The sequence below is a fragment of the Hyalella azteca genome, unplaced genomic scaffold, assembly GCF_000764305.2.
Source record: "Hyalella azteca isolate HAZT.00-mixed unplaced genomic scaffold, Hazt_2.0.2 contig14379, whole genome shotgun sequence".
NCBI classification, from domain to species: domain Eukaryota; kingdom Metazoa; phylum Arthropoda; class Malacostraca; order Amphipoda; family Hyalellidae; genus Hyalella; species Hyalella azteca.
In genome coordinates, this window is record NW_025944268.1 from 105,800 (window position 1) to 128,070 (window position 22,271).

The window sequence follows — 22,271 nt, forward strand, 5'->3', positions numbered from 1 at the left end:
GAAGGCTCAGGTTTACCCAACAGTACATTGGGTATGAGTACAGTGGGTATGAGTACGACAAATATGAGTACAGTGGGTATGAGTACAGTGAGTGAGGGGCACTCGAGACCTGCATATTTTCAGGTCAAGGCTAAGGTCTCGGCAAGCGCTAGTAAATATAGTTTGCTTATCTTATTTACATGCTATAGGGCTCATGAAACTCTAGATCACAAATTCAACAATAACACTATAAACATATCAACAAAATAAAGGAACAATTTCTGAAGCAGGTCAATACCACTAAGTCTAGACGGTTATTTACAAACATTATTATGACTTGCAGTATTTTGAACGACAGAGCTAGAAGAAGGCAAACTTTTAGCTTTATCACGAAGCCTACCCGATATAAGTTCACTTTGTCAAGTATATAATGAATAGACTGTGCCAAAACGAACAGGCACTCTGTTCAAGTTCATTCTTTGTCGATTAACGTTTATTTATGTGCATTTATGAGTAAGTCTCGTGTATGAACGTGTTCTTCAACACTAATGGGAAGCTATTAAAATCACTTGTTTGCTTGAATCGCAAGTTAACCAGGAATTTAAAAGCAAAGAAAATACCACAAAAATTCACCATATCTTTATAAGAGAACTCTTATAAAGAGAGAACTCTCTTATAAAGATATGGTGAATTTTTGTGGTATTTTCTTTGCTTTTAAATTCCTAATGGGAAGCTTTCAAGCATTTTCGAAGCAACGTTTCAGTATGAAATGTTATTGAAAATGTTATCAAAAAATGACTCGCTATCTCAAGTGTCTCAACTCATTCAGCGAAAATGAAGGCGTTTCTCGTCCTAACTGATCAATTCAGATTTTGTTCTCCGTACGTCAATATCGTCACAAAGACGTACCGCCACGGACGCCCGTAAACCTGATGCCTTCACAGAAACGCAAGTTTTTAATTGATATTAAAATGTTTTTTTTACGGGTTCAGTTTGTGGCTGTGGTGACAGGTGAGGAAATGTCCACACTTGGACTCTGTTAATATTTACCTTCGTTAGACATTTAACTACTGAATCCTTTGCAGATATTCAAATCCACCGTGTATGGTGCGGGGGTCTGGATGGGCATAATACAGCGTGCTTTGGGGGCAGTGTTAATCGACGTCTTTGGGGGGATTGGGACTAGAAGGCATAACAGGTTCAAATTTTCATGATTTCAAATTCGTTCGAAAAGTACTGCAGAATTATCGATAGTTATTCGATGGCCACCGATGTGCCTAAGAAAAGTTTTGACGAGGATGTGGTGAGTAGTTCTAACATCAACGTCGACTACCTGCTACGAATACGGCAACGTGCGAGTCACGGGAAGTTGTAGTTCATACGGAGTATTAGGTCAGTAACACGGCAACGTGCGAGTCACGGGAAGTTGTAGTTCATACAAGAGTGGCTACCACGGTGATGTGTAAAAATAGTTGGCTATACAAAGTCCTACTAGATGAAAGTGACAGCTAGTGCGCTGCTAGTTGACTAGTGGCTAACTAATGGTTTTGTCAGTCCTTACAATCTAGGCGCGTATCGCAGGCTAGGTTAGCGAGTATCACAAGGTTGGGAAATCCAGCAGAGATAATCTGCCGAGAGACCAGCTCGCAGAGACTGCAGTGAGCAGAGATGTGAGCAGAGACGTGAGAAGCAGAGAGGCCTGCAGAGCCTCAGAGGCTGCAGGCACGGGAGGCACGTTCACGTGTACCTCAGCGAGCAGGAACATGGATAAGACGATGTCGCTGCGGATGTCATCGTGCTGGTCCGTGATCTTCTCTGCCACGATCTTCAGGCTCTCCATGCACTCGTTCTGCACCATGCAAATAGCGGCCAATGAAGAGTAGTTATTGTTCAACGATGAGTTATTATTGTGTGGTAATGAAATCATTGTTTTTTATTTAAATTCATTGTAGCTCATTATAAATTAAGTGGCTTCCATGCATATGTTTTTTGCCTATAAATGTTGAATTAATTGGATGAGATTTGGAACACTAATTTGAAATTTTGACAGATGCATTCGATAACGACGTATAATTTTTCTGCATTTCTATAGCCGCTACGACAAATAGAGTCCCGTTGTATTACTTACATTCGTGGAATGATTGGGCTATAGGAGAGTAAGAAAATGAATATTTATTGAAATAAGGATTTGAAGGCTAAAAATAAAGATGGATAATTATGTTTTGAGACATTATACAAAGTACAGACCTTCTCCCTGTTGAGCATGGCAGCGGTGAGGTTGTCCCTGTGCTCGTCAAGGGCGGGGAGCGTCGCTCTGAAGATCAGGTTCTGACTGAGCTGCTCCTGCAGCGTCAGCTCGCAGTACGACTGTGACAAGACAGACATGAGAGTTACATGCTGATCCTGCCTTCTTAATGGTTATTAAAAGTAATAGTGTTATGGACGGTTAAATAATAAGTGCAGCGTCAGCTCGCAGTACGACTGCAACAACACAGACTTAGTTACAGTTACTTACTCGAGTTACTTAGTTACACCCTCGTCTTCCTACTCTATGAAGGCTTATTAAATTTAAGAGTGTACACAGACATGAGAGTTACACGCTCGTCTTGCTGCCTTCTGAAGGCTTATTAAATGTAAGGGTGTTATAGATGGTTAAATAATAGGACTAAACTAACTTGCACCTCTCAACTAGAGTATGTTAGAAGTATATTAAACTAGACTAACCCCCAGTTCCCTTTCAAATTTATCAAATAAGTTATCTCGTCGAAGTTCTCACCATATCTCTCATCAAATTCAACAAAGTTCCACATCCAATTTTTCAAAATGGTCTAATTTGTGCATTATCCGTAGACTCAAACATCCAATTACCCAACAAAACAAACGTTATACGCGTCTGAAAAATTCTCTCACAAGGACAATAGTTAACTGAAATTTTTGAGGATTATTGTTAAAATGAATAACTTCTTCTTTTTCATGATAAGAAGATATAAAAAATCAGAAAGTCGCTACTTACAACAGGTGCGCTCTCGGTCACATCCTCATCTGTCATACGCCGCTTGAAACGGAAATAAATTCATACTACACACTGAATTATCTGAATAATGTTAGTTATAACGGAGTGCAAATAATAGGATGACTGCTGGACAAATAAGGAATGAGATGACTGCTGGGATCAGGTTAGACACTTCAATATTATTAATAACTAGCAGGTTAGCCAGACGTGGTCCGGTTTCGATAATAAATAATCCCCGCAATTTTAGAATTCCCTAATTCATAATTCCGTTGCTCAAAATGAAATTAAGGTAGGATAATTTAGGAAAGACCGCTAAAACTCACAATTTAAATGGAGCATATAACTCACATCTATTTATCGTTTTAAAATCTGAAAAATTACGTTATCTTACATAAATTTATAAAAATTAATTTAAAATCAAATTTAAATTTTTGGTCAAAACCTTCCCTCCAGGTAATATCCCGACACGATAATTTTCCTGGATATGGCCCCCAACAGCCCCCACCCTATATATTTGCAGCGCCAGGCTTCAAACACAAAAAGTTTGAGAAATATTTTTAAAAGTGACAGTTTCTAAGGTCTTCTAAAACGCTAAATGTTTATACAAGTGCATATTTCGAGTTACTTAATTTAATAGTCTTAGTTTTTTCGCTAGCACGGCCATGCTTACTATTATCTACCAATTAACCACAAGGCAGCAGTACCAATTAACCACAAGGCAACAGTACCAATTAACCACAAGGCAACAGTACCAATTAACCACAAGGCAGCAGTACCAATTAACCACAAGGCAACAGTACCAATTAACCACAAGGCATAGTACCAATGAACCACAAGGCAGCAGTACCTCGTTGACGGCGATGGCTGCCTCCTCCAGCAGCGCCTGCAGCCTGGGCACGGAGTCGACAACGGAGAGATGCGTGTAGGGGTTCAGCAGCTCCTCCTCAGCCTGACTGAACCCCACGTACAGGAACACTCCCTCCCCAGCGTCGTACATCGCTGCAAACAACCCCGTCGTTAGTACCCCGTAGTTAGAAATTTATCTTCAAAACCCCGTAGTTAGAACCACATCTTCAAAACCCCGTAGTTAGAATCTTATCTTTAAACCCCGTAGTTAGAAACCTATCTTCAAAGAATCTTATCTTTAAACCCCGTAGTTAGAAACCTATCTTCAAAACCTCGTAGTTAGAACCTTATCTTCAAAACCTCGTAGTTAGAACCTTATCTTTAAAACTCCGTAGTTAGAACCCTATCTTCAAAACCTCGTAGTTAGAACCCCATCTTTAAAACCCCGTAATTAGAACCCCATCTTTAAAACCCGTAATTAGAACCCCATCTTTAAAACCCCGTAGTTAGATTTCCATCTTTAAACCGAAATTTTAGTACCACATCCTGGAACTGCCTCATTAGAACTTAATCGTTAGAACCCTGTCTTAAAACCCTATCATTAGAGCCCCACTGTTAATACCCTTTAGTTAGGACCCTATTATTAGAACCCAATTATTAGGGTTCCATCGTTAGAACTCCATAACTGGAACCCTATCATTAGAACAGCATAGTTAGACCATTTAGTTAGACCCTTTTGTTAAAACCTCATCGGTAGTTAGTTGCCGCCGCACATCGCTGGCAACAAACACATCGTTAGTGTTACTCTGCAATAGTAACCGTCACTATTATCAGCTCACAATATCAATAATACATACTTTCATTATTATACCGTTAACTCCCAGTTTAATTGCATCATAGGTAAATTAAATACTGACACGGTTAGCGTAATGAGGGCCTCAATGCCTGCGGAGGCCCGGGGATCTAAAGAACGATGCAAAATGGCTCGGTTTAACAAATAATAACATATCGCACAGCTTGGTCAGCATGCCAAAACTAAAAGTTCCGTCAGCAAACACGGACAGTTTAGTCAGCAAACACGGGCAGTTTAGTCAGCAAACACGGGCAGTTTAGTCAGCAAACACGGGCAGTTTAGTCAGCAAACACGGGCAGTTTAGTCAGCAACACGGGCAGTACAGTCAGCAACCATGGGCAGTTTAGTCAGAGAACACGGGCAGTTGAGTCGGAGAACAGGGGTAGTTTAGTCGGAGAACAGAGGTAGTTTAGTCAGAGAACACGGGTAGTTTAGTCAGCCAACACTACAGAAGCAAACACGTTTTCTACAGAATGTTGCCCAGGCAGGAAAATAATTACTATTTGCTATGAAGGAAAATATCTTAGAATGAATGTTCAACATTAAAGGGACTGAATCACGACAGAATTACAATAAAATAGAAATTTTCAATTGATTTTTTGCACGCAATATCAAATTTGATACGAAATATTGTCTACGGCGTACGCAAACAATAAAAAATGTCAATTATGTACAATTAGCATTTCAAAACTGGCTTCGACGTCCAGTATTAAAGCTCCATAAACCTAACCCAATTTTCTCTCAACTGGAACGTACATCGCGCGAGTAGAGACGACGAGCTGGCTAGATAGCAGTACTTATCATTGTGTGTAGCAACGGCCGCTACTTTTGTAACTAAATGTGTAGCGTGCAGCGCACGCGGGAACATTGCAAATGTATCATACACTCGTACAAATGAGCAAAACTTAGTCCGAATGGCAATGCAACTTTTGCCATCGAGTAGATCATCCTAACTCAGTTGGGCCCAGCAAAAGATCTATTGGTGCTACGTCAGCTCCTTGCCCGTGATGTTGGTAGTGAAAGTCCGCTACTATTTCGACAAGATGGACCATTCATTTTTCGACAAGATGGACCATTCATTATTCCATGTGAACATACATGATATATGAGACATCATAGGATGAATTTTGAGGGTGATCTGGTAAGAGAGGGAAAGAGGCTGGGGATCTCTAGTTTAGCGGTAGTAGAAAGCATATAAGCACTACAAGATGAACTAATTACTAGAGTAACTAGTTTGATGAATTAGGCGGGATCAATAGTACAAACAGGCACTAGGAACTGAGACCTGAGAAGGCAAATTATATTAAAAAATAAGGGGACGCTTTGAGAAATTCACCTTCTGTGTTCACTCCTTCTTTCAGTTCAGCTGCATGGAATATAAAACGTCAGTAGCAATAAATTATCCGCCATTTTGAGGTTTTTAATAACAATTGTGTTCTCGGTAAATTTGTTATGAAAATCGTTCCTATAGTCGAGCAGCTAATTTTCTAGAAGAACAGCGAAATCTTTTTGTGTTTCTTTTTTCTTTGGAAGACCGTCGGAATATCTGGACTTCTGCAAACACAGCAGACAGGAACTTCAACCAGAAGAATATTGAGATGGATGAATTCAACGAAGAAAGTGTGGAAGAGATTGGAGGTTAAGATGGGAAATTCTCAAGAAGAAAGTGTCGAAGAGATTGAAGGTTAAGATAAAAATTCTCAGGAAGAAAGTGTCGAAGAGATTGAAGGTTAAGCTGGGAAATTCTGAAGAAGAAAGTGTCGAAGAGATTGGAGGTTAAGATGAAAAATTCTCAGGAAGAAAGTGTCGAAGAGTTTGAAGGTTAAGATGGAAAATTTTCAAGAAGAAAGTGTCGAAGAGATTGAAGGTTAAGATGGAAAATTCTCAAGAAGAAAGTGTCGAAGAGATTGGAGGTTAAGATGGATAATTCTCAGGAAGAAAGTCTTGACGGGATTGTAGGTTACGATGGAAAGTTCATTGCCATCAGTCAATAGTCAAAACCCAGCAAAATATTGTCATGATAAAAATACTCACGTGAAGACTTACGAGAAAATAGGACCCAAGAGAAGACTGTCAAGAAATTGACTCCCAAGTGAAGGTTTACAAAAACCTGTAACTTGCAACACTGCCACTCGAGATCGAGACTCACTGTGCTCAGGCCTGACGCAGATAAAGTTGCCGGAGTAGCAGAGACACTCGCCCCTGTAGGCCATGAAGGCGGGGGCGGCGTGGATGTAAATGGCGACTTTAGTCTCACACGGTCGAGCCTCGACGCATTGCAGGACATTGCACACGAGCTGCTTGCCCGTGTGACACAAGCACAACTCGGAGCAGCTGGGGTCTGAGACCGTGTAGAAGCGCTTGCCTCCTCCCTCCACGATGTGGTCAGCTCGGTTGCGACTAGGGTAATGTTTCTCGCAGTAATCTGATTACATAAACATAAGGTTACCATGCGTGATATCTTTAATCCACGTCAAAATATCATAATCCTTGTGATGTCATAATCCTTGTCAAGAAAAAAAAACAAATTCACTGGAGACAGAAAGGTAAAGCAAATAAGTGCAGGCACGGCGAAGAGAACAAAAGTTGTACTGGCTTCAGAGTGGCTGAAGTGTAACGTCACTTGGACAACGTTGTTAGAGCTTGAAGTCAATTCAAGCAATGAACAAAGTAATTTATTTCACGTAACAATTATTTGCTGTCTCACTACGCGAGATCCTGCTAGTTAAACGTTAGATATTCGAATTCGAAAAGTTCTATTTTGCTCAACTGTAGCACACCTGGAACGACCGTGATAATAATAAGATATAAATAATAATTTAGGAGAGAAAGATATCTCACTTGGTGGTAGGGTAGTGGTGGTAGGTTTCCTGGTGGTGGTCGTGGTAGGCGGCAGAGTAGGTGGTGGTAGCCAGGTATTCTCGGTGTCGTCCACCACAGAACCACCACCACCTTGTCGCGCTTGCTGAGAGGAACCACCGCTCTGGTGGACAGGTTCACTCAAGATCTCAGTGGTGAGACGCGGTGAGTACACGATGCTGGGGGAGGTGGTGAGCTCCACGTCAGGAGCCAGCGACTTGAGCATCACGCGGTGGTAGTCTGTCTGGGACTCCACTGCAACACAGGGAAGTAGGGTAGGGTTAGGGTTGTATGGTGGTAGGCTGGGGTCAGGGTTAGTGGTGAGCTCCACGTCAGGAGCCAGCGACTTGAGCATCACGCGGTGGTAGTCTGTCTGGGACTCCACTGCAACACCGGGAAGTAGGGTAGGGTCAGGGTTGCATGGTGGTAGGCTTGGGTTAGGGTTGCACGGTGGTAGGCTTGGGTTAGGGTTGCACGGTGGTAGGCTTGTGTTAGGGTTACACGGTGGTAGGCTGGGGTCAGGGTTGCACGGTGATAGACTGGGGTCGGGGTTGCAGAGTGGCAGGCTGGGGTCGGGGTTGCAAGGTGGTAGGCTAGGGTCAGTGTTGCACGGTGGTAGGCTAGGGTCAGGGTTGCACGGTGGTAGGCAACTCCGAGTAGAAGACATGAATAAGTTATGGCTTCCTTTATAGAAATGGAGCCTAGATCTGTAGAAAACGATTGAAAAGAGCCTTTCAAAGCGACGTCTAGGATAGGAAGAAGCTGACACGAGCCGATGTCTGGGTTGAGTTAAGGACAAAAAAAATCGAACCGATGTCTGCGGAAATAAATGGCTGGAAAGTCCATTTCGAGTGTCGTCTGGGAAGTAAGAAGGAATAAGTTACTGGGAACTTGTCCAAATAAACGTTATGAGTGGAAACAAACAATGCAGCGTAAGACGATCAATTGCTATTCTCATATGGACGCAAATCATTTTAGTAACGAAAGGTTTGACATTGAGGCCAGCATGTCAGTATGACGGGACTGCATGGAACAGAGGAATTTAAACTAGCCTGGCACAAGGAAGATATTTGGCGCAAATAAAAATGATAAGAAACCTCCGTAACAACGAGATACTGTAAAATCGAAACATCAAATAATCAGTCAAAACGTCAAATAAATGTCAGTAAGGGACTGATATTATATCCTACAGACTCAAAAAACAAAATTTAAACAAAAACCACTCTAAATGTTGAAGAAGAAATTGCAGCTTTACAAAAATTAAAAAATTCAACAATGAAGATTTGGTTGCTTGTAGTGTTGATGTTCACAACTCTCATCAGAACCTTAACTTGCCTACGGAAACTAATGTACAGGATATCAACACGTCGCGTCAGTATTTATTTTATCGCCATCAGACTTAGTCCTCCACATCTCTCTGTTATCAGTATACGTGCTATCTTACCAATTGTGTTTCACTACCAGATGTGTGCCGTCGGCTTACCTGAACAGGTTGAAGACTGCAGAGACAAAACTTGAACAATAAAGATTACAGTTGAAGATTGCATGGGCAAAAAGGTTATTTCAAACTATCGCCAGTCATGAAAAGATCCGGTCAAATGACACGATTTTAGATCTTCTATGAACAAGTCACGAGAAGTAAAAGAATCGGCGACAGGCCACATCAGGCCTACACTTCAGCGCCGACATCACTAAGTTATGTATGTTAATACGAAAGATTGAAGTGTAATATACTGGCACCTGCAGCTGGCATCCTGCTTGCAGGAGGCAGCAAGACGGTGGCAGAGCAGCGGCACGCGGCCTGCAGGCTTGCGAGCGCAGGTTGGGTGCAACTGTTCCTGCGCTGCAAGGCACGCGTCTGCAGTCTGGCTGCTGCGTCTGCAGGTATATGTGTGTTGTCTTCAGAGCTGAATTCATATGCGTGAATTCTAACGATTATCTATTCATCTTTTTTTTCTAAATAGATCCCTTCTCAACGTTAATGTTATTCGTATCTTAAATTCTAGGACCATACATACTATCACAGTAGGTACGTGTTCTTAACTTCATCATCCAATTACAGACTGTTGCTCACGCTAGACCAACCAATCGCAGACCAGAAATTTTTCGCTACGTGTACTTATAGGCCGTTACGTGTACTAAGGCCATTACGTGCTAATAAGCGAGTTTTGATGCTTTGGTTCCCGAGGGTAGCCAGAGTTAAAGACAGTTAACAAATGGTTGAAGGAATTGTACGTGTGGCCATTAGCTCGTCGCAACTCAATAGAGAATTGGAATATTGACTAGCCAGTTAGAAAATGGCACGCATCTGCGCGGCTGAAGGTGTTAACTACCTATACGGTAGTTGTATTGGTTGATTCTAAAGACTAATCCAATGACTACGTATAATTTAAAGAAGTTGTACTCTACTGGTCTCGTTACTTGGTCTCATATGAGCCTGTGAATTTAATTCGAAGTGCTCTCGTAGGTATGAAATAATTTTGTCATAAGCATAAAATTACTACCTTAGTTATAAAATTTCTCTCTATGGCATAAAATTATTTTGAAATTAATAACAAAATTACGATCTTGGGATGAAGTTTTATCTTAAGTACTGACAATTGGCCACTGAGCACTATTAAAATTTGTAAATTATTATGAAGTTGAAAGCATCATTCATATTATGAGTTAAACACCTTACCTATATTCGTCACACTCTCATACATACACTCCTTTCTCCTGCCAGAGCCACACGACCGCCACATTCTCGTACATCTGCCACACTCGAACATCCGCCTTACTTTCGTGCATCCGCCGCAAACTCTTCCGTACATCCTCTACACTCTCATCCATAATTCACAAACATTCGTTCATTCGGCACCAACACTCACATATCCGCCACAATACTCTCGTACATCCGCCACCAAGCACTCTATACTTCCGACACAAACACTCTCGTACATCCGTCACCAAACACTTTCGTACATCCGCTCCGAACACTCTCGTACATCCGCTAAACTCACATACATCAGCTAAAAACACTCGTTCATTCAACACAAACACTCTCATATATCCGCCACAACACTCTCGTACATCCGTCACCAAACACTTTCGTACATTCGCTCCGAACACTCTCGCGCATACACCACACTCTCGTACATCTGCCACCAGCACTAGCATCCCGCACGGAACTGACTTGCAGAGGCAGAAGGCGACGTCCATGGCCCACTTGGTGTCGACGTTTCGGTAGAACTTTTGGAGGTTGTCCATGCAGGCGGCCTGACTGCACTGAGTGGCGTCGCAGGTGGCCAGCACGCCGTCCATCAGCCGCTTGCACTTGCGGTCCGCCAGACACTCGACCAGCGACGTCTGGCAGGTCTTGTGCATCAGCACCGCAGGGTCGCGGCGACTGGCGGACAAACCTGCCAGAGCCACGAGTGTTACTTTCTCCTGCCAGAGCCACGAGTGTTACTTTCTCCTGCCAGAGTCACGAGAGTTACTTTCTCCTGTCAGAGCCACGAGAATTACTTTCTCCTGTCAGAGCCACGAGTGTTAATACTTTCTCCTGCCAGAGTCACGAGTGTTACTTTCTCCTGCCAGAGCCACGAGTGTTACTTTCTCCTGCCAGAGTCACGAGTGTTACTTTCTCCTGCCAGAGCCCCGAGTGTTACTTTTACCTGCCAGAGCCACGAGTGTTACTTTCTCCTGCCAGAGTCACGAGAGTTACTTTCTCCTGCCAGAGCCACGAGAGTTACTTTCTCCTGCCAGAGCCACGAGTGTTACTTTATCCTGTCAGAGCCACGAGTGTTACTTTCTCCCGCCAGAGTCACATGCGTTACTTTCACCTGCCAGATTCACGGGTGTTACTTTCTTCTGCCAGTCACATGTGTTACTTTCTCCAGACAAAGTCGCGTGTGTTACTTTCTTCAGACAAAGTCGCATGTATTATTTTTTCCAGACAAATTCGCGTGTGTTACTTTCTTCAGAAAAAGTCGCGTGTGTTACTTTCTCCACACAATGTCGCGTGTGTTACTTTCTCCAGACAAAGCCCCGTGTCTTGCTTTCTCTTGACAGAGCTACGCTCTTACTTTCTTTAAGAGCACGTTTCTTATTTGGGAGTATTTTCTATTGAATTCCGAGCCGAGTATTTCGGTCTCTATGGGCCACGAGTATTGCCTCATTATTTCTAACGTCGCGTAAGGTTTTTTTTTGCAGCGTCGTTACCATTATTACAAATGACGGATCTCGATTAAAAGTCTTCAGACAGGTGACAAAAGGAGNTTTTTGCAGCGTCGTTACCATTATTACAAATGACGGATCTCGATTAAATGTCTTCAGAAAGGTGACAAAAGGAGTCTTCATTAACGATATAGACGGAGTCTTCGTTGAGTATATGTTATTCATTTTCCCAGAGGGGTCTTTAGAGCGTTATTCTAAACAAAGATTCGGGCCAAGTCGTTTCAAGAAGTCATAATTTCCGCATTATTTTGAGCGCCTTATCTATCTTATCTTAACTTTGGTACAATTAAGCCTGGTAGTGCAGTGTACGTCACAACGATGGTACTACCATGCCGCCAATTCAGGTGTACGCTTGAGAACCAAACAAGCCTGGTAGTTTCAAGTAGGCGCCTTCACTTGATCCTTCTCGAGTGCGTCTCATTACAATTAATGACTTGTGAAAGCGTGTAGGTTTAATCATGGCGGATTGCGCACTAATTGAAACGCGGAATGGTCGGATGTCAGTTCTCAAAACACGAATCGCCTTGCTCTTCTGAAGACAAAATTGAAAATGCTAAGCAATTAGCTGTTACTGAACTTGAATATTTTCCGCAGTGAACATGTTCCGAAGTAGTTGTCCTTAAAAGTTCTTTATTAAATATGCATAGAGAACGCAAACAACTACATTCGAGCGTTGGTAAACAGGGCAACCTCGTGTATAGAGAACGTCAACAGCTACATTTTATCGTTGGCGAACAGGGCAGACTCGTGTAAAGTGAACCCAAACAGCTGCATTGGAGCGTTTGTGAACAGGGCAGATGCGTGTATAGAGAACGCTAAACAATTCATTTGAACGTTGGTTAACAGGACAGACTCATAGAAAGAGTTCGCAAACAGCTCCATTCCATTCGAGCGTTGGTTAGCAGGGCAGACTCGTGTATAGAAATGACACTGAAAACAACCAGTCAGTGATGACAGCAGAGATGGCGGCATTCCAAATTCCAATTAGTATGCACAATACAGACATTAATCCGCGCTTCCTCCTCATTGAAGAGATTAGTGAAGGGAGGAAATCAATCTGCTAACAATTGTAAAAGAATTCGCATCACAAGGCGGGGTTTGACTGAAGGCAGTAACTCTGCTTTATCGAGCACATGGACAGCGTTGTTTGCAATACATATTTTTTGGGGTGAATAGCGTAAATAGATATTGCGTGGAGACGGTAAAACTTTTCCTTATAGGCCGGGTTCACACCATACAGCCTGGCACGTGCCAGTCACGGACCAGTCCAATATTCTTTAGTGCATTCCCATAGAAGTATTGGACAGTACCGCGACTGGCATATGCGCCTGGAATGTGCCAGGCAGTGTGGTGTAAGCCCAGCCGTATTATTCAGCAGTATTGACATTACAGAGCGTATTCACAATTAGCGATGCATCATTGAAGGGATTTGCTTCAAGAATCATTGAAACTCACCGTGGCTGAAATACAACATTGTTAGCTATAATGCGATAAAAATAATACATTTTTCTAGTTATACGTATAATATTGTTGATAGTATAATTACTTACAGCTACGCTATATGCTGAAAAACGGATTGGCAATGTGAAAAAATATGCAAAAATAATTACGTGCAAATAATGGAGATTTTAGACAAAACTTTGCACAATTTTGGTGGCAACATCGTGATGATGATAAGGTGCGAATATATATAGAAGATAAAGTGCGAAAAGGTATAGAAGTAGGTGCGATTGATTTCATTTGTACCAAGAAATAAAGAATGAGGACCATCACTCATGCTTCAGTGCAGGATCGAATTAAATTTAGGATAAGGTATGTCAGAGGAACGCAAGGAATAGAATCGTAACGCTGTGTTGTGTATGATAAGCCAATTGATTGAAAATCGAATAAGATGGAAGAGAGCTGGTGGAGAAGAGGCATCGGCGCGATGCGAGATGAAGGCAACACAAGAGACGTGGAGGAGAGACCGTGCAATTTAACGGTGTCCGGTATGTCTTCGTTTCTTGAATAAGCAGAAGCGAGAAGCGTTCTTTGTGAAGCGTGATCCAAGTATAAGCAGAAACATAACGCTGTAACGCTGTGCAGCGTCATACTAAGTGCTGCTCAATATTAGTTCATTTTAGTTAAGCCGATGAGAGAGCGCACCTACGAAGCATTTCATTGCGCCTTAAAAGCTAGTTACAGTAACTGAAGCAACATTGAATTAGCTAAAAATTAAGCACTGAATTCATCCAGCATGTAATTAAGGGCGCATAAACGAGGGGAAATACATACTGTGCTCAACGTCCCCTGCGACGGAGGCTGCGGCAGATGCTGATCCCGCCGGCAGGCCAGGAACTTGGTTGGTTTTGGTAAACCAATTGCCGAGTACAGAGGCAGCGCGGGAGTTATCCCCTGCCACTGGGGACAAGGCGTTGACACTTGTTCCCAGGGGCCTGCCACTTGTGAGTATGCCACCACCCCCACTGGGGTTGGCAGAGTACGGTGGGGCGATGAGGGGGTTCATAAGAGAACCACCGTCCATCCTCCGCAAGGAGGCGGAGTTGTTATCGCGCGGTAAAACGTTGACTGGAAATGACCAAAGCGGGTTATCCTCGACGGTTGACGAGCTCGGCAGAGCTACAGAGAGCACATTGTGAGTTTGTGCAGAGTACACGAGAGACGGAGGAGGCGTTAAAGGCTCAGGTGTTACCACATGCACAGAGGGAGGAAGGTAGGGCGGATAGTAGGGAGCAGCGTTACCATTGACGTTACTTGGTACCATTCTATTGCTATAGCGGTGAGGAGGCAGTGCAGGGGGAAGTGGTGCAGAGAGGTGGTGTGGTGCAGTGTGATGGTGCACATGTGGTCGCGGCCGTGAGGTTGGGGGATTGGGTGGGAACATGACACTCCAGAAGGTGTCGTCCCCCAGAGAATCGGTGCCAGTGACCACTATAAGGTTAGGTGCATTGAAGACAGGCAACTCATCTGTAATGAATCGAAGAGAAAGCCAGGCTAGCACAAGTCAAAACAAACTCTTAGTAGAAATAAAGTTTCTTGAGTACGTGGCAAGAAAAAGACTCAAGAGAGAAAAGGCGAGACAAGTACTTTACGAAAAAATAAAAGAATACAATATATAGTTGTAGTTCGCACGTAGTTCTTGCATAAATTCACATATATGATTGGTGCGTAGGTACTGATGTTTATGAAACACTTAGAGGCAACTGGCTGGGATTTTTTCTAGTCATATTATTGGAATTTTGCAAAAGATCATGCCACAGCTTCTCTATCGCAGTGATCTTTAATGAGTTATTGGAATTTTGCAAAAGATCATGCCACAGCTTCTCTATCGCAGTGATCTTTAATGAGAAGATCTTTCATGAGGAGATCTTTAATGAGTAAGATCTTTAATGAGTAAGAGATTTAATGAGTAAGATCTTTGATGAGCAAGATCTTTGATTAGTAAGATCTTTGATGAGTTAGATCTTTGATGAGTAAGATCTTTGATTAGTAAGATCTTTGATGAGTAAGATCTTTGATGAGTAACATGTTTGATCAGTGAGATCTTTTATATTTTTTAGATTATTAAATAGTAAAATACTTGAAAAATGAAATTGTTGATGAGCAAAAAACTTGTTGAGCGAAGCGTATGATCAGAGAGATTCTTGATGAAAAGTATTTAGCTAGTACAGTCCCTTCAGTCAAGACACAAATGGCTAGTGCACTTCCTTCAGTCAAGACACAAATGGCTAGTGCAGTCCCTTCAGTCAAGACACAAATGGCTGGTACAGTTCCTTCAGTCAAGACACAAATGGCTAGTGCAGTTCCTTCAGTCAAGACACAAATGGCTAGTACAGGAAGCCTACAAACAAATGCTTTCACATTACAGTAGCCAGAAACTCCACATAATAAGTGCATGGAAAGAGAACGAGGTGCAAGAATGCAGAAAAAACCAAGTACAACACTAACAATGGCTCAGAATTGTTTTAGTCAAAATTCTGTACAACTCAAATTATTACAACTATAAGTAAGAATAGGTACAATGTAAAATAACTAACACATAAATTATCGAACCATCACTTCTATGGGCATCGAGGAAACTTAAATCTGTTCCAGACCGTTTGCTTGAGAATGAAATATACGCAAGACTTTTGATGATATCATTGAATAGAATTAGATTAAATAGATTCAAAAATGTCTTAAGTTCAGGTAACGAGCTTACGTACTATCAGTATAGAAAGTGAAGAAGCTTTGTATTTTTATTTCTTCAGTATAAGAAGTAAGATGTACGAAGTATAGAATATTACTAAGAACTTCTCTAGATTTTGCCAAGTTAGTTAGATTTCCTTTGGTAGTTGACAAGTGTGAGTTAATTAAAGAATTTATTTGACATCTATAGAATTAGAATCAAATCGAGAAGTATTTTAGATTCATAATTAAATAGAGTAGACTATTAAATTAACTATATTTATAATGAATTAGAAGTTTAATCAGTAAAGTCCCAAAATCACAGGTCGCCGCTAGTATTATCCAGTCTATATTTACATTAAACAAACACAAACACACAGAATACAAAACATTTGTGTAAAATGTATAATATAATTTACACGCCATTACAAACTTTACGATGAAAAAATGAGCTCAAATCTACAGAGATTTTGAAACTTTCAAGACTCAGATAAAAATATACAAGTAGAGACACAAAATCTTCGGAAAGACAGAGAAAAAACTATAAACTATAGAGATAAAGTTATGCGCTCGAAAATAAATTCCATTCATGTGCACAAAATCGCTCGAAAACTAAACTTGTTCGAGAATTTCTGAGACCCGAAACTGCCGAAGTATTTTGCGTGTTGATTGAGGCTGACGACACGAGCTATACGTGGACCAACGACGTGTGGACTAACAACGTGTGGACCAACGACGTGTGGACCAACGATGTGTGGACCAACGACGTGTGGACCAACGACGTGTGGACAAGCGAAGTGTGAACCAACGACGTGTGGACTAACAACGTGTGGACCAACGACGTGTGGACCGACGACGTGTGGACCAGTGACGTGTGGACCAACGACGCGTGAACTAACGACGTGTGGATCAACGACGTGTGAACCAACGACGTGTGAACCAACGACGTGTGGACAAGCGAAGTGTGAACCAACGACGTGTGGACAAGCGAAGTGTGAACCAACGACGTGTGGACCAGCGACGTGTGGACCAGCGAGGTGTGAACCAACGACGTGTGGATCAACGACGTGTGGACCAGCAACGTGTGGACCAACGACGTGTGGACCGACGACGTGTGCACAAGACGAGCGCCGTACTTACCCACACACGGGTTCTGGTGAACCACTTCGAATATGCGCGTGCATTCTTGCTTTTGATTATCGTTGGGGCAAATGCAGCCAAACATCGGTGACATCTTGAGCTTGATCCAAGCTGCGAGGCACTGCTGGCTGTATGGCAGTAACATTTTCATTTAACATTAACTGTATTGAGTAACATTTATGTACCTATTGTGCACTGTTCTATCTGTAAATATCTTGGTATCATGTTTATTTTATTGAAATAAAAAGATAGTTAGGATTATGTGATTCGATAAACTTATGCAATGGAGGTTGAGAATTATTTTTCAGCTTTCAAACACACTTTGGATCCAGATGGAAGACAGGAAAAATTCAGTCAGTAAGTTCATACGGCGTTCTTTGATCGAAAACCTAAAATAAATTGGCACAGGAAAGCTTTTGACACTTCTAATAGGAAATGTATGTCATTCAAAAATTCAAAAAACCAAGCCGACCGATACCGATATTCGAAATTTATGATTCAGACTATCAAATAATAAATGTATTCAGTCAGGTCAAATGTTAGAAAATGTGGCAGAGTTGTGGGTTGGTCCGACGTTGCCCGGGCTTGATCACTCCCCAAGTTTTAGACTTTTTAAACTTTAGAAAAAATTTTGCATTTTTGCTTTGATCCTTTCCTCCCAGATAGCAAAGCTTTTCCATTCTCCAATTGAGAATAAATATTCAGGCCGAGGCGACATGCAGACACGATAAGTATCCTGGATCCAACAGCCTCAATAGTTTTATAGTGCCAGGCGTACAACAAACACACACAAACTTCAATGAAGAATATATTCAATATTTACTAAAATATACTTATCAGTTAGGTAGTTACGACAATATTATAATATATTAGGTATATTATATTATATTCAATTATATTATATTATATTATATTATATTATATTGTTTTATTATGTCATATAATGTAACTTAATATTATATTATATAATATTAATACATAAACAGATCCAAGAAATGCTGGGACCACCTGCGTGTCATCCTGCAGACGCCGCCGTCTCCCATGCAGGCGTCTATAACATATTAAATTATATTCAATTACATTATGTTATATCATGTCATATTATTTAACTTATCATTACATTATATTAATATATAAACAGGTCCAGAAAATGCAGAGCGCACCTGCTAGTCATCCTGCAGACGCCGCCATCAGCCATGCAGGCGTCACGGAAGTTAGTGTGCAGAGCTATGCAGCCCGGCAGGCTCTCGCACGCACGTAGCGCGTACTCGCACGTAGGCAGCGCGTGCACTGCGTACGGTGACGCGCCAGCTGCACGTAAATATTCGATGACTCAGCATGTGACAAACTCATGTCACTCACAAAATCAGTTAAAGAAGATGTAGCCCCAATACGGTGACGCGCCAGCTGCACGTAAATATTCGATGACTCAGCAATTGACAAACTCATGTCACTCACAAAATCAGTTAAAGAAGATGTAGCCCCAATGGTGCAATAAATTAAAATACATGAATGTGTTTTGCTCAGATTTTCTCAATGTATAATCAACTTACTATACATGCCAGCGTCACGAACATATCTATGCCTTAACCTTGCCGGGGGTGTTAGGGAGAGGGTTGTGAAAAGGAGGGGTTGCGGGTATGTGGATGGTTATTTGAAAGATATTAATGCAGTGTGTATGGGTTTATTAGCCTTTGAAAATGCAATGTTTATGGGGAGCCAGGCGAGTATAGGGTGACAGTCGGTCCACGAGGAGTTAGCATTTGTCTGCGGGTACATGAAATGTCGGCGATGACAGTCGTAAATTGTCGTCCGTAGACAAAACATTTAATATACGACAAAACGTTTAATATGCGACAAAACGTTTGTCGCAACTGGCGGTGCTCGTCTATGAATGCTCATTTTGCGTCTCGTTTTTTGGATTTGTTTATTTTATGCAAAATAAATGCCAACTTCACGCGTCAGCTGAACACAAGTTAGTTTGTGTTGAAACTCGGCATGGAAATCTCAAGCATTTTTTGTGGGAGAACTTTGTGGGAGAAAATGTTCAGAATTCAGTCAATACTTTTTTATTTAACTCATGCATCGAAATATGAAATTAAGTTGAAATTTCACAAGACCATGTTTACAACGCATGGATTTGAAACATGCTACAAACTAAAAAGTGGTCGGAGAAACATCGTAACATATATTTTCAGAGTTCAAGTTTAAAATAACTAACTTAAATCACACCAATGAATCTATAAATTGTACAAAATGATTTAATTACATAGATAATTAAGGACTGAATTGCTACTTTTTGTCCAGCTCTAGAACTGAAAGTAGTTCGCATAATTGCGCAATTTGAGCGTAAACGCTAAATACGCAAAGAGGTCTCGCAGCGGCGGGGAGTTGCGTTAGGCGCGCGTAGATATACGGTCCGTACCGCGCGCATTGAACGCGTGACGCAAATTCCATTACCTAAACGGCGGTCAACTTTTCAATGCAACATAAATTANGAGTTGCGCTAGGCGCGCGTATATACGGTCCGTACCGCGCGCATTGAACGCGTGACGCAAATTCCATTACCTAAACGGCGGTCAACTTTTCAATGCAACATAAATTAGTATGATAACAAGTATGATATTGTAAATAATGGTAGCATAGAGGTAGAGATGCTAATTTTTAACATTACATAGCGTAGCGGAATATAATGACGGTAATGGAGCTCATCATTCTTTTTAGCTCACTATTCTTTTCAGCTCACCATTCTTTTTACCTCACCATTCCTTTTAATTCACCAATCTTTTCAGCTCACCATTCTCTTTACCTCACCATTACTTTTAATTCACCAATCTTTTCAGCTTTTAACCTCTTTTTTTAACCTCTTTACCTCACCATTCCTTTTAATTCACCAATCAGCAACACCTCTGTGTATCTGATAGTGATTTCAAAATTCTAGCTTCCGCATCCGGTGTTAGTGATATACGAATTTTAGGATCCCTGTATATATTCAAACAGAAGCCTAGTCTGAATGCCGCTTTTAGCCTCCTTTCCTCTTGAAATAGTAAATAGATAAGCCAATTACTAGCCTTAGTCTCATGTCGTATTTATTTTCCGTTTTGAAACCTGAGAGTGCATTTTACTTAACTAATTGATTTATTTGTGTTTCTAGGACTGAACTTTTTCTGAACCGAATTTTGTGTTATGAACTGACGATGGAGCAGGACTCCGAAACGCTTTCTCTTATAAAGATATGGTGAATTTTGTGGTATTGTCTTTGCTTTTAAATTCCTGCTTAACTTGCGATTCAAGCAAACAAGTGATTTTAAAGCTCACCATTCTTTTTAGCTCGCCATTCCTTTTAACTCACTATTCTTTTTAGCTCACCATTCTTTTCAGCTCACCATTCTTGCTAGCTCACCATTCTTCTGGACGAAGGAGCAGGGATGGTCGAAGATGAACTCGTGGAAGGTGTTGCACTCTCTGTCGATGTGAGGCTCGCGGCATAGACATGTTGGCTGGAAGTAAGGGAAGCCTTGGAGCGTCCGCAGCGCTGCCAGGCATTTGTTCACCGTCACCGTCGAGCACGCAACTGTCGAATGTGTCAACATTACAATGTGTATAAAACTTGACTGTACAGTGCAGTAAAATGTTCAATTAAGGTTAGAACGCATATAAATAGTTGCATGTAAAACATTTGTTCACCGTCACCGTCGAGCACGCAACTGTTGAATGTGTTAACATTACAATGTGTATTAAAACTGTGCACTGCAGTAAAATGTTCAATTAAGGTGTCAAATGCGTTAACATTACAATGTGTATAAAACTTGACTGTACAGTGCAGTAAAATGTTCAATTAAGGTTAGAACGCATATAAATAGTTGCATGTAAAACATTTGTTCACCGTCACCGTCGAGCACGCAACTGTAGAATGTGTTAACATTACAATGTGTACTAAAACTGTACACTGCAGTAAAATCTGCAATTAAGGTTAGAACGCATATAAATAGTTGCAGGCAACGCACTTGTTCACTGTGACAGTCAAGCACGCAAATGTGAAACGGTTTAATATTACAGTGTGTTTTAAAAACAACTGTAGACTGCATTGAAATATTCAGAAATCTGTGACAAGGCAACAATTAAGACACTTGTTCACCGTGACTGTCAAGCACGTCACTGTCAAGTGTCAAGTTGCACTCATGGAAATTAAAGTAACATTCTTCAAATATCGATGCACTTTTTGCCTTTTTGTGGGTCATCCTGACCCAGTTTGGCTCGGCTAATAGTGTCACTATTTGATAATATGACCCATTCATTATGCTGAGTGTGTTAAAATAAGGGATATTACAGTGTAGTATTGGATTACAGCCTATCTCCTCATATAAACCTATTTAGATGCTTTGATCTCACTGTGTGAGAAAAGTTAGACCACAAAGAAATTAAGTCACTTTATTACGAAAATAATCTTAAAGCAGGTTGAGACGATCAGTTGGTTTAACTGAGGGCATCAGCTAGCACAACTGAGGACATCAGTCAGCCTAACAGGGGGCATCAGCAGCACAGCCGAGGGCTTAAGCCTGCACAACTGAGGGCAGATGAGCAGTTATGTTCCAGTGCCCCTCGGGACCTTAGGATCGAGGACGGCCTGACACAGCAGCGCTTCAGGGGTGTCAAGGACTTCTACGTCCGAAACACTTCCGAAGGACATCATGCAAGTGTACCGAATAATTAGGAAACCGTTGGCTGGCGATATTATGCTGGTGATTATAAATAATCTTTGTACATCCAACATGAGTGGAATCTGCCACCCGTATCTTCTTAACCATAAATACGAGAAAATTACGAACCATTAAAATATTTCGTAAAATGTTCTTCACTCAAGCTAGATCAACCAAAACAGTTATATCTTATGTATAAATCATGATAATGAAAGTATAAATTGCGGGTATAAATAAAATGCTCATACAAAGAACCAGAACACTCAGCCGCTTAATATTTCATTGCCTATAGTAAATTGATTGATTCAGTTCGCAGTCTCATTAAATTAGACAAGAATCTTGTGGGGCCAGATCCTCATTAATCCATCCGCCTCCTCCTGCTCAATATCAAGAGCAAATATCAGGCGGGCGTTTGATCCTCGAGTTCCTCAACGTCGTTTAAGGCGAGGTAACCTGAGCCGAGGTGTGGACGTGCCTTTAGGCCAGCCGCATTAAG

General features: G+C 41.5%; 1 protein-coding gene across 1 annotated transcript; it reads right to left on the reverse strand.

The window, feature by feature from the left end:
- Positions 1-1,424: 1,424 nt before the first annotated feature.
- On the reverse strand, positions 1,425-21,765 carry LOC108673827. The gene is made up of 14 exons (XM_018161708.1): positions 21,675-21,765; positions 20,479-20,649; positions 18,239-18,386; positions 17,076-17,203; positions 14,043-14,735; positions 10,726-10,951; positions 9,291-9,428; positions 7,533-8,200; positions 6,841-7,116; positions 6,028-6,057; positions 3,840-3,991; positions 2,993-3,034; positions 2,227-2,346; positions 1,425-1,828 (listed from the first exon to the last, which is right to left on the reverse strand). The coding sequence occupies exons 1-14, from the start codon at positions 21,763-21,765 to the stop codon at positions 1,577-1,579; spliced, it is 3,135 nt and encodes a 1,044-aa protein (XP_018017197.1). The 3' UTR covers positions 1,425-1,576.
- Between the last annotated feature and the right edge of the window lie 506 nt (positions 21,766-22,271).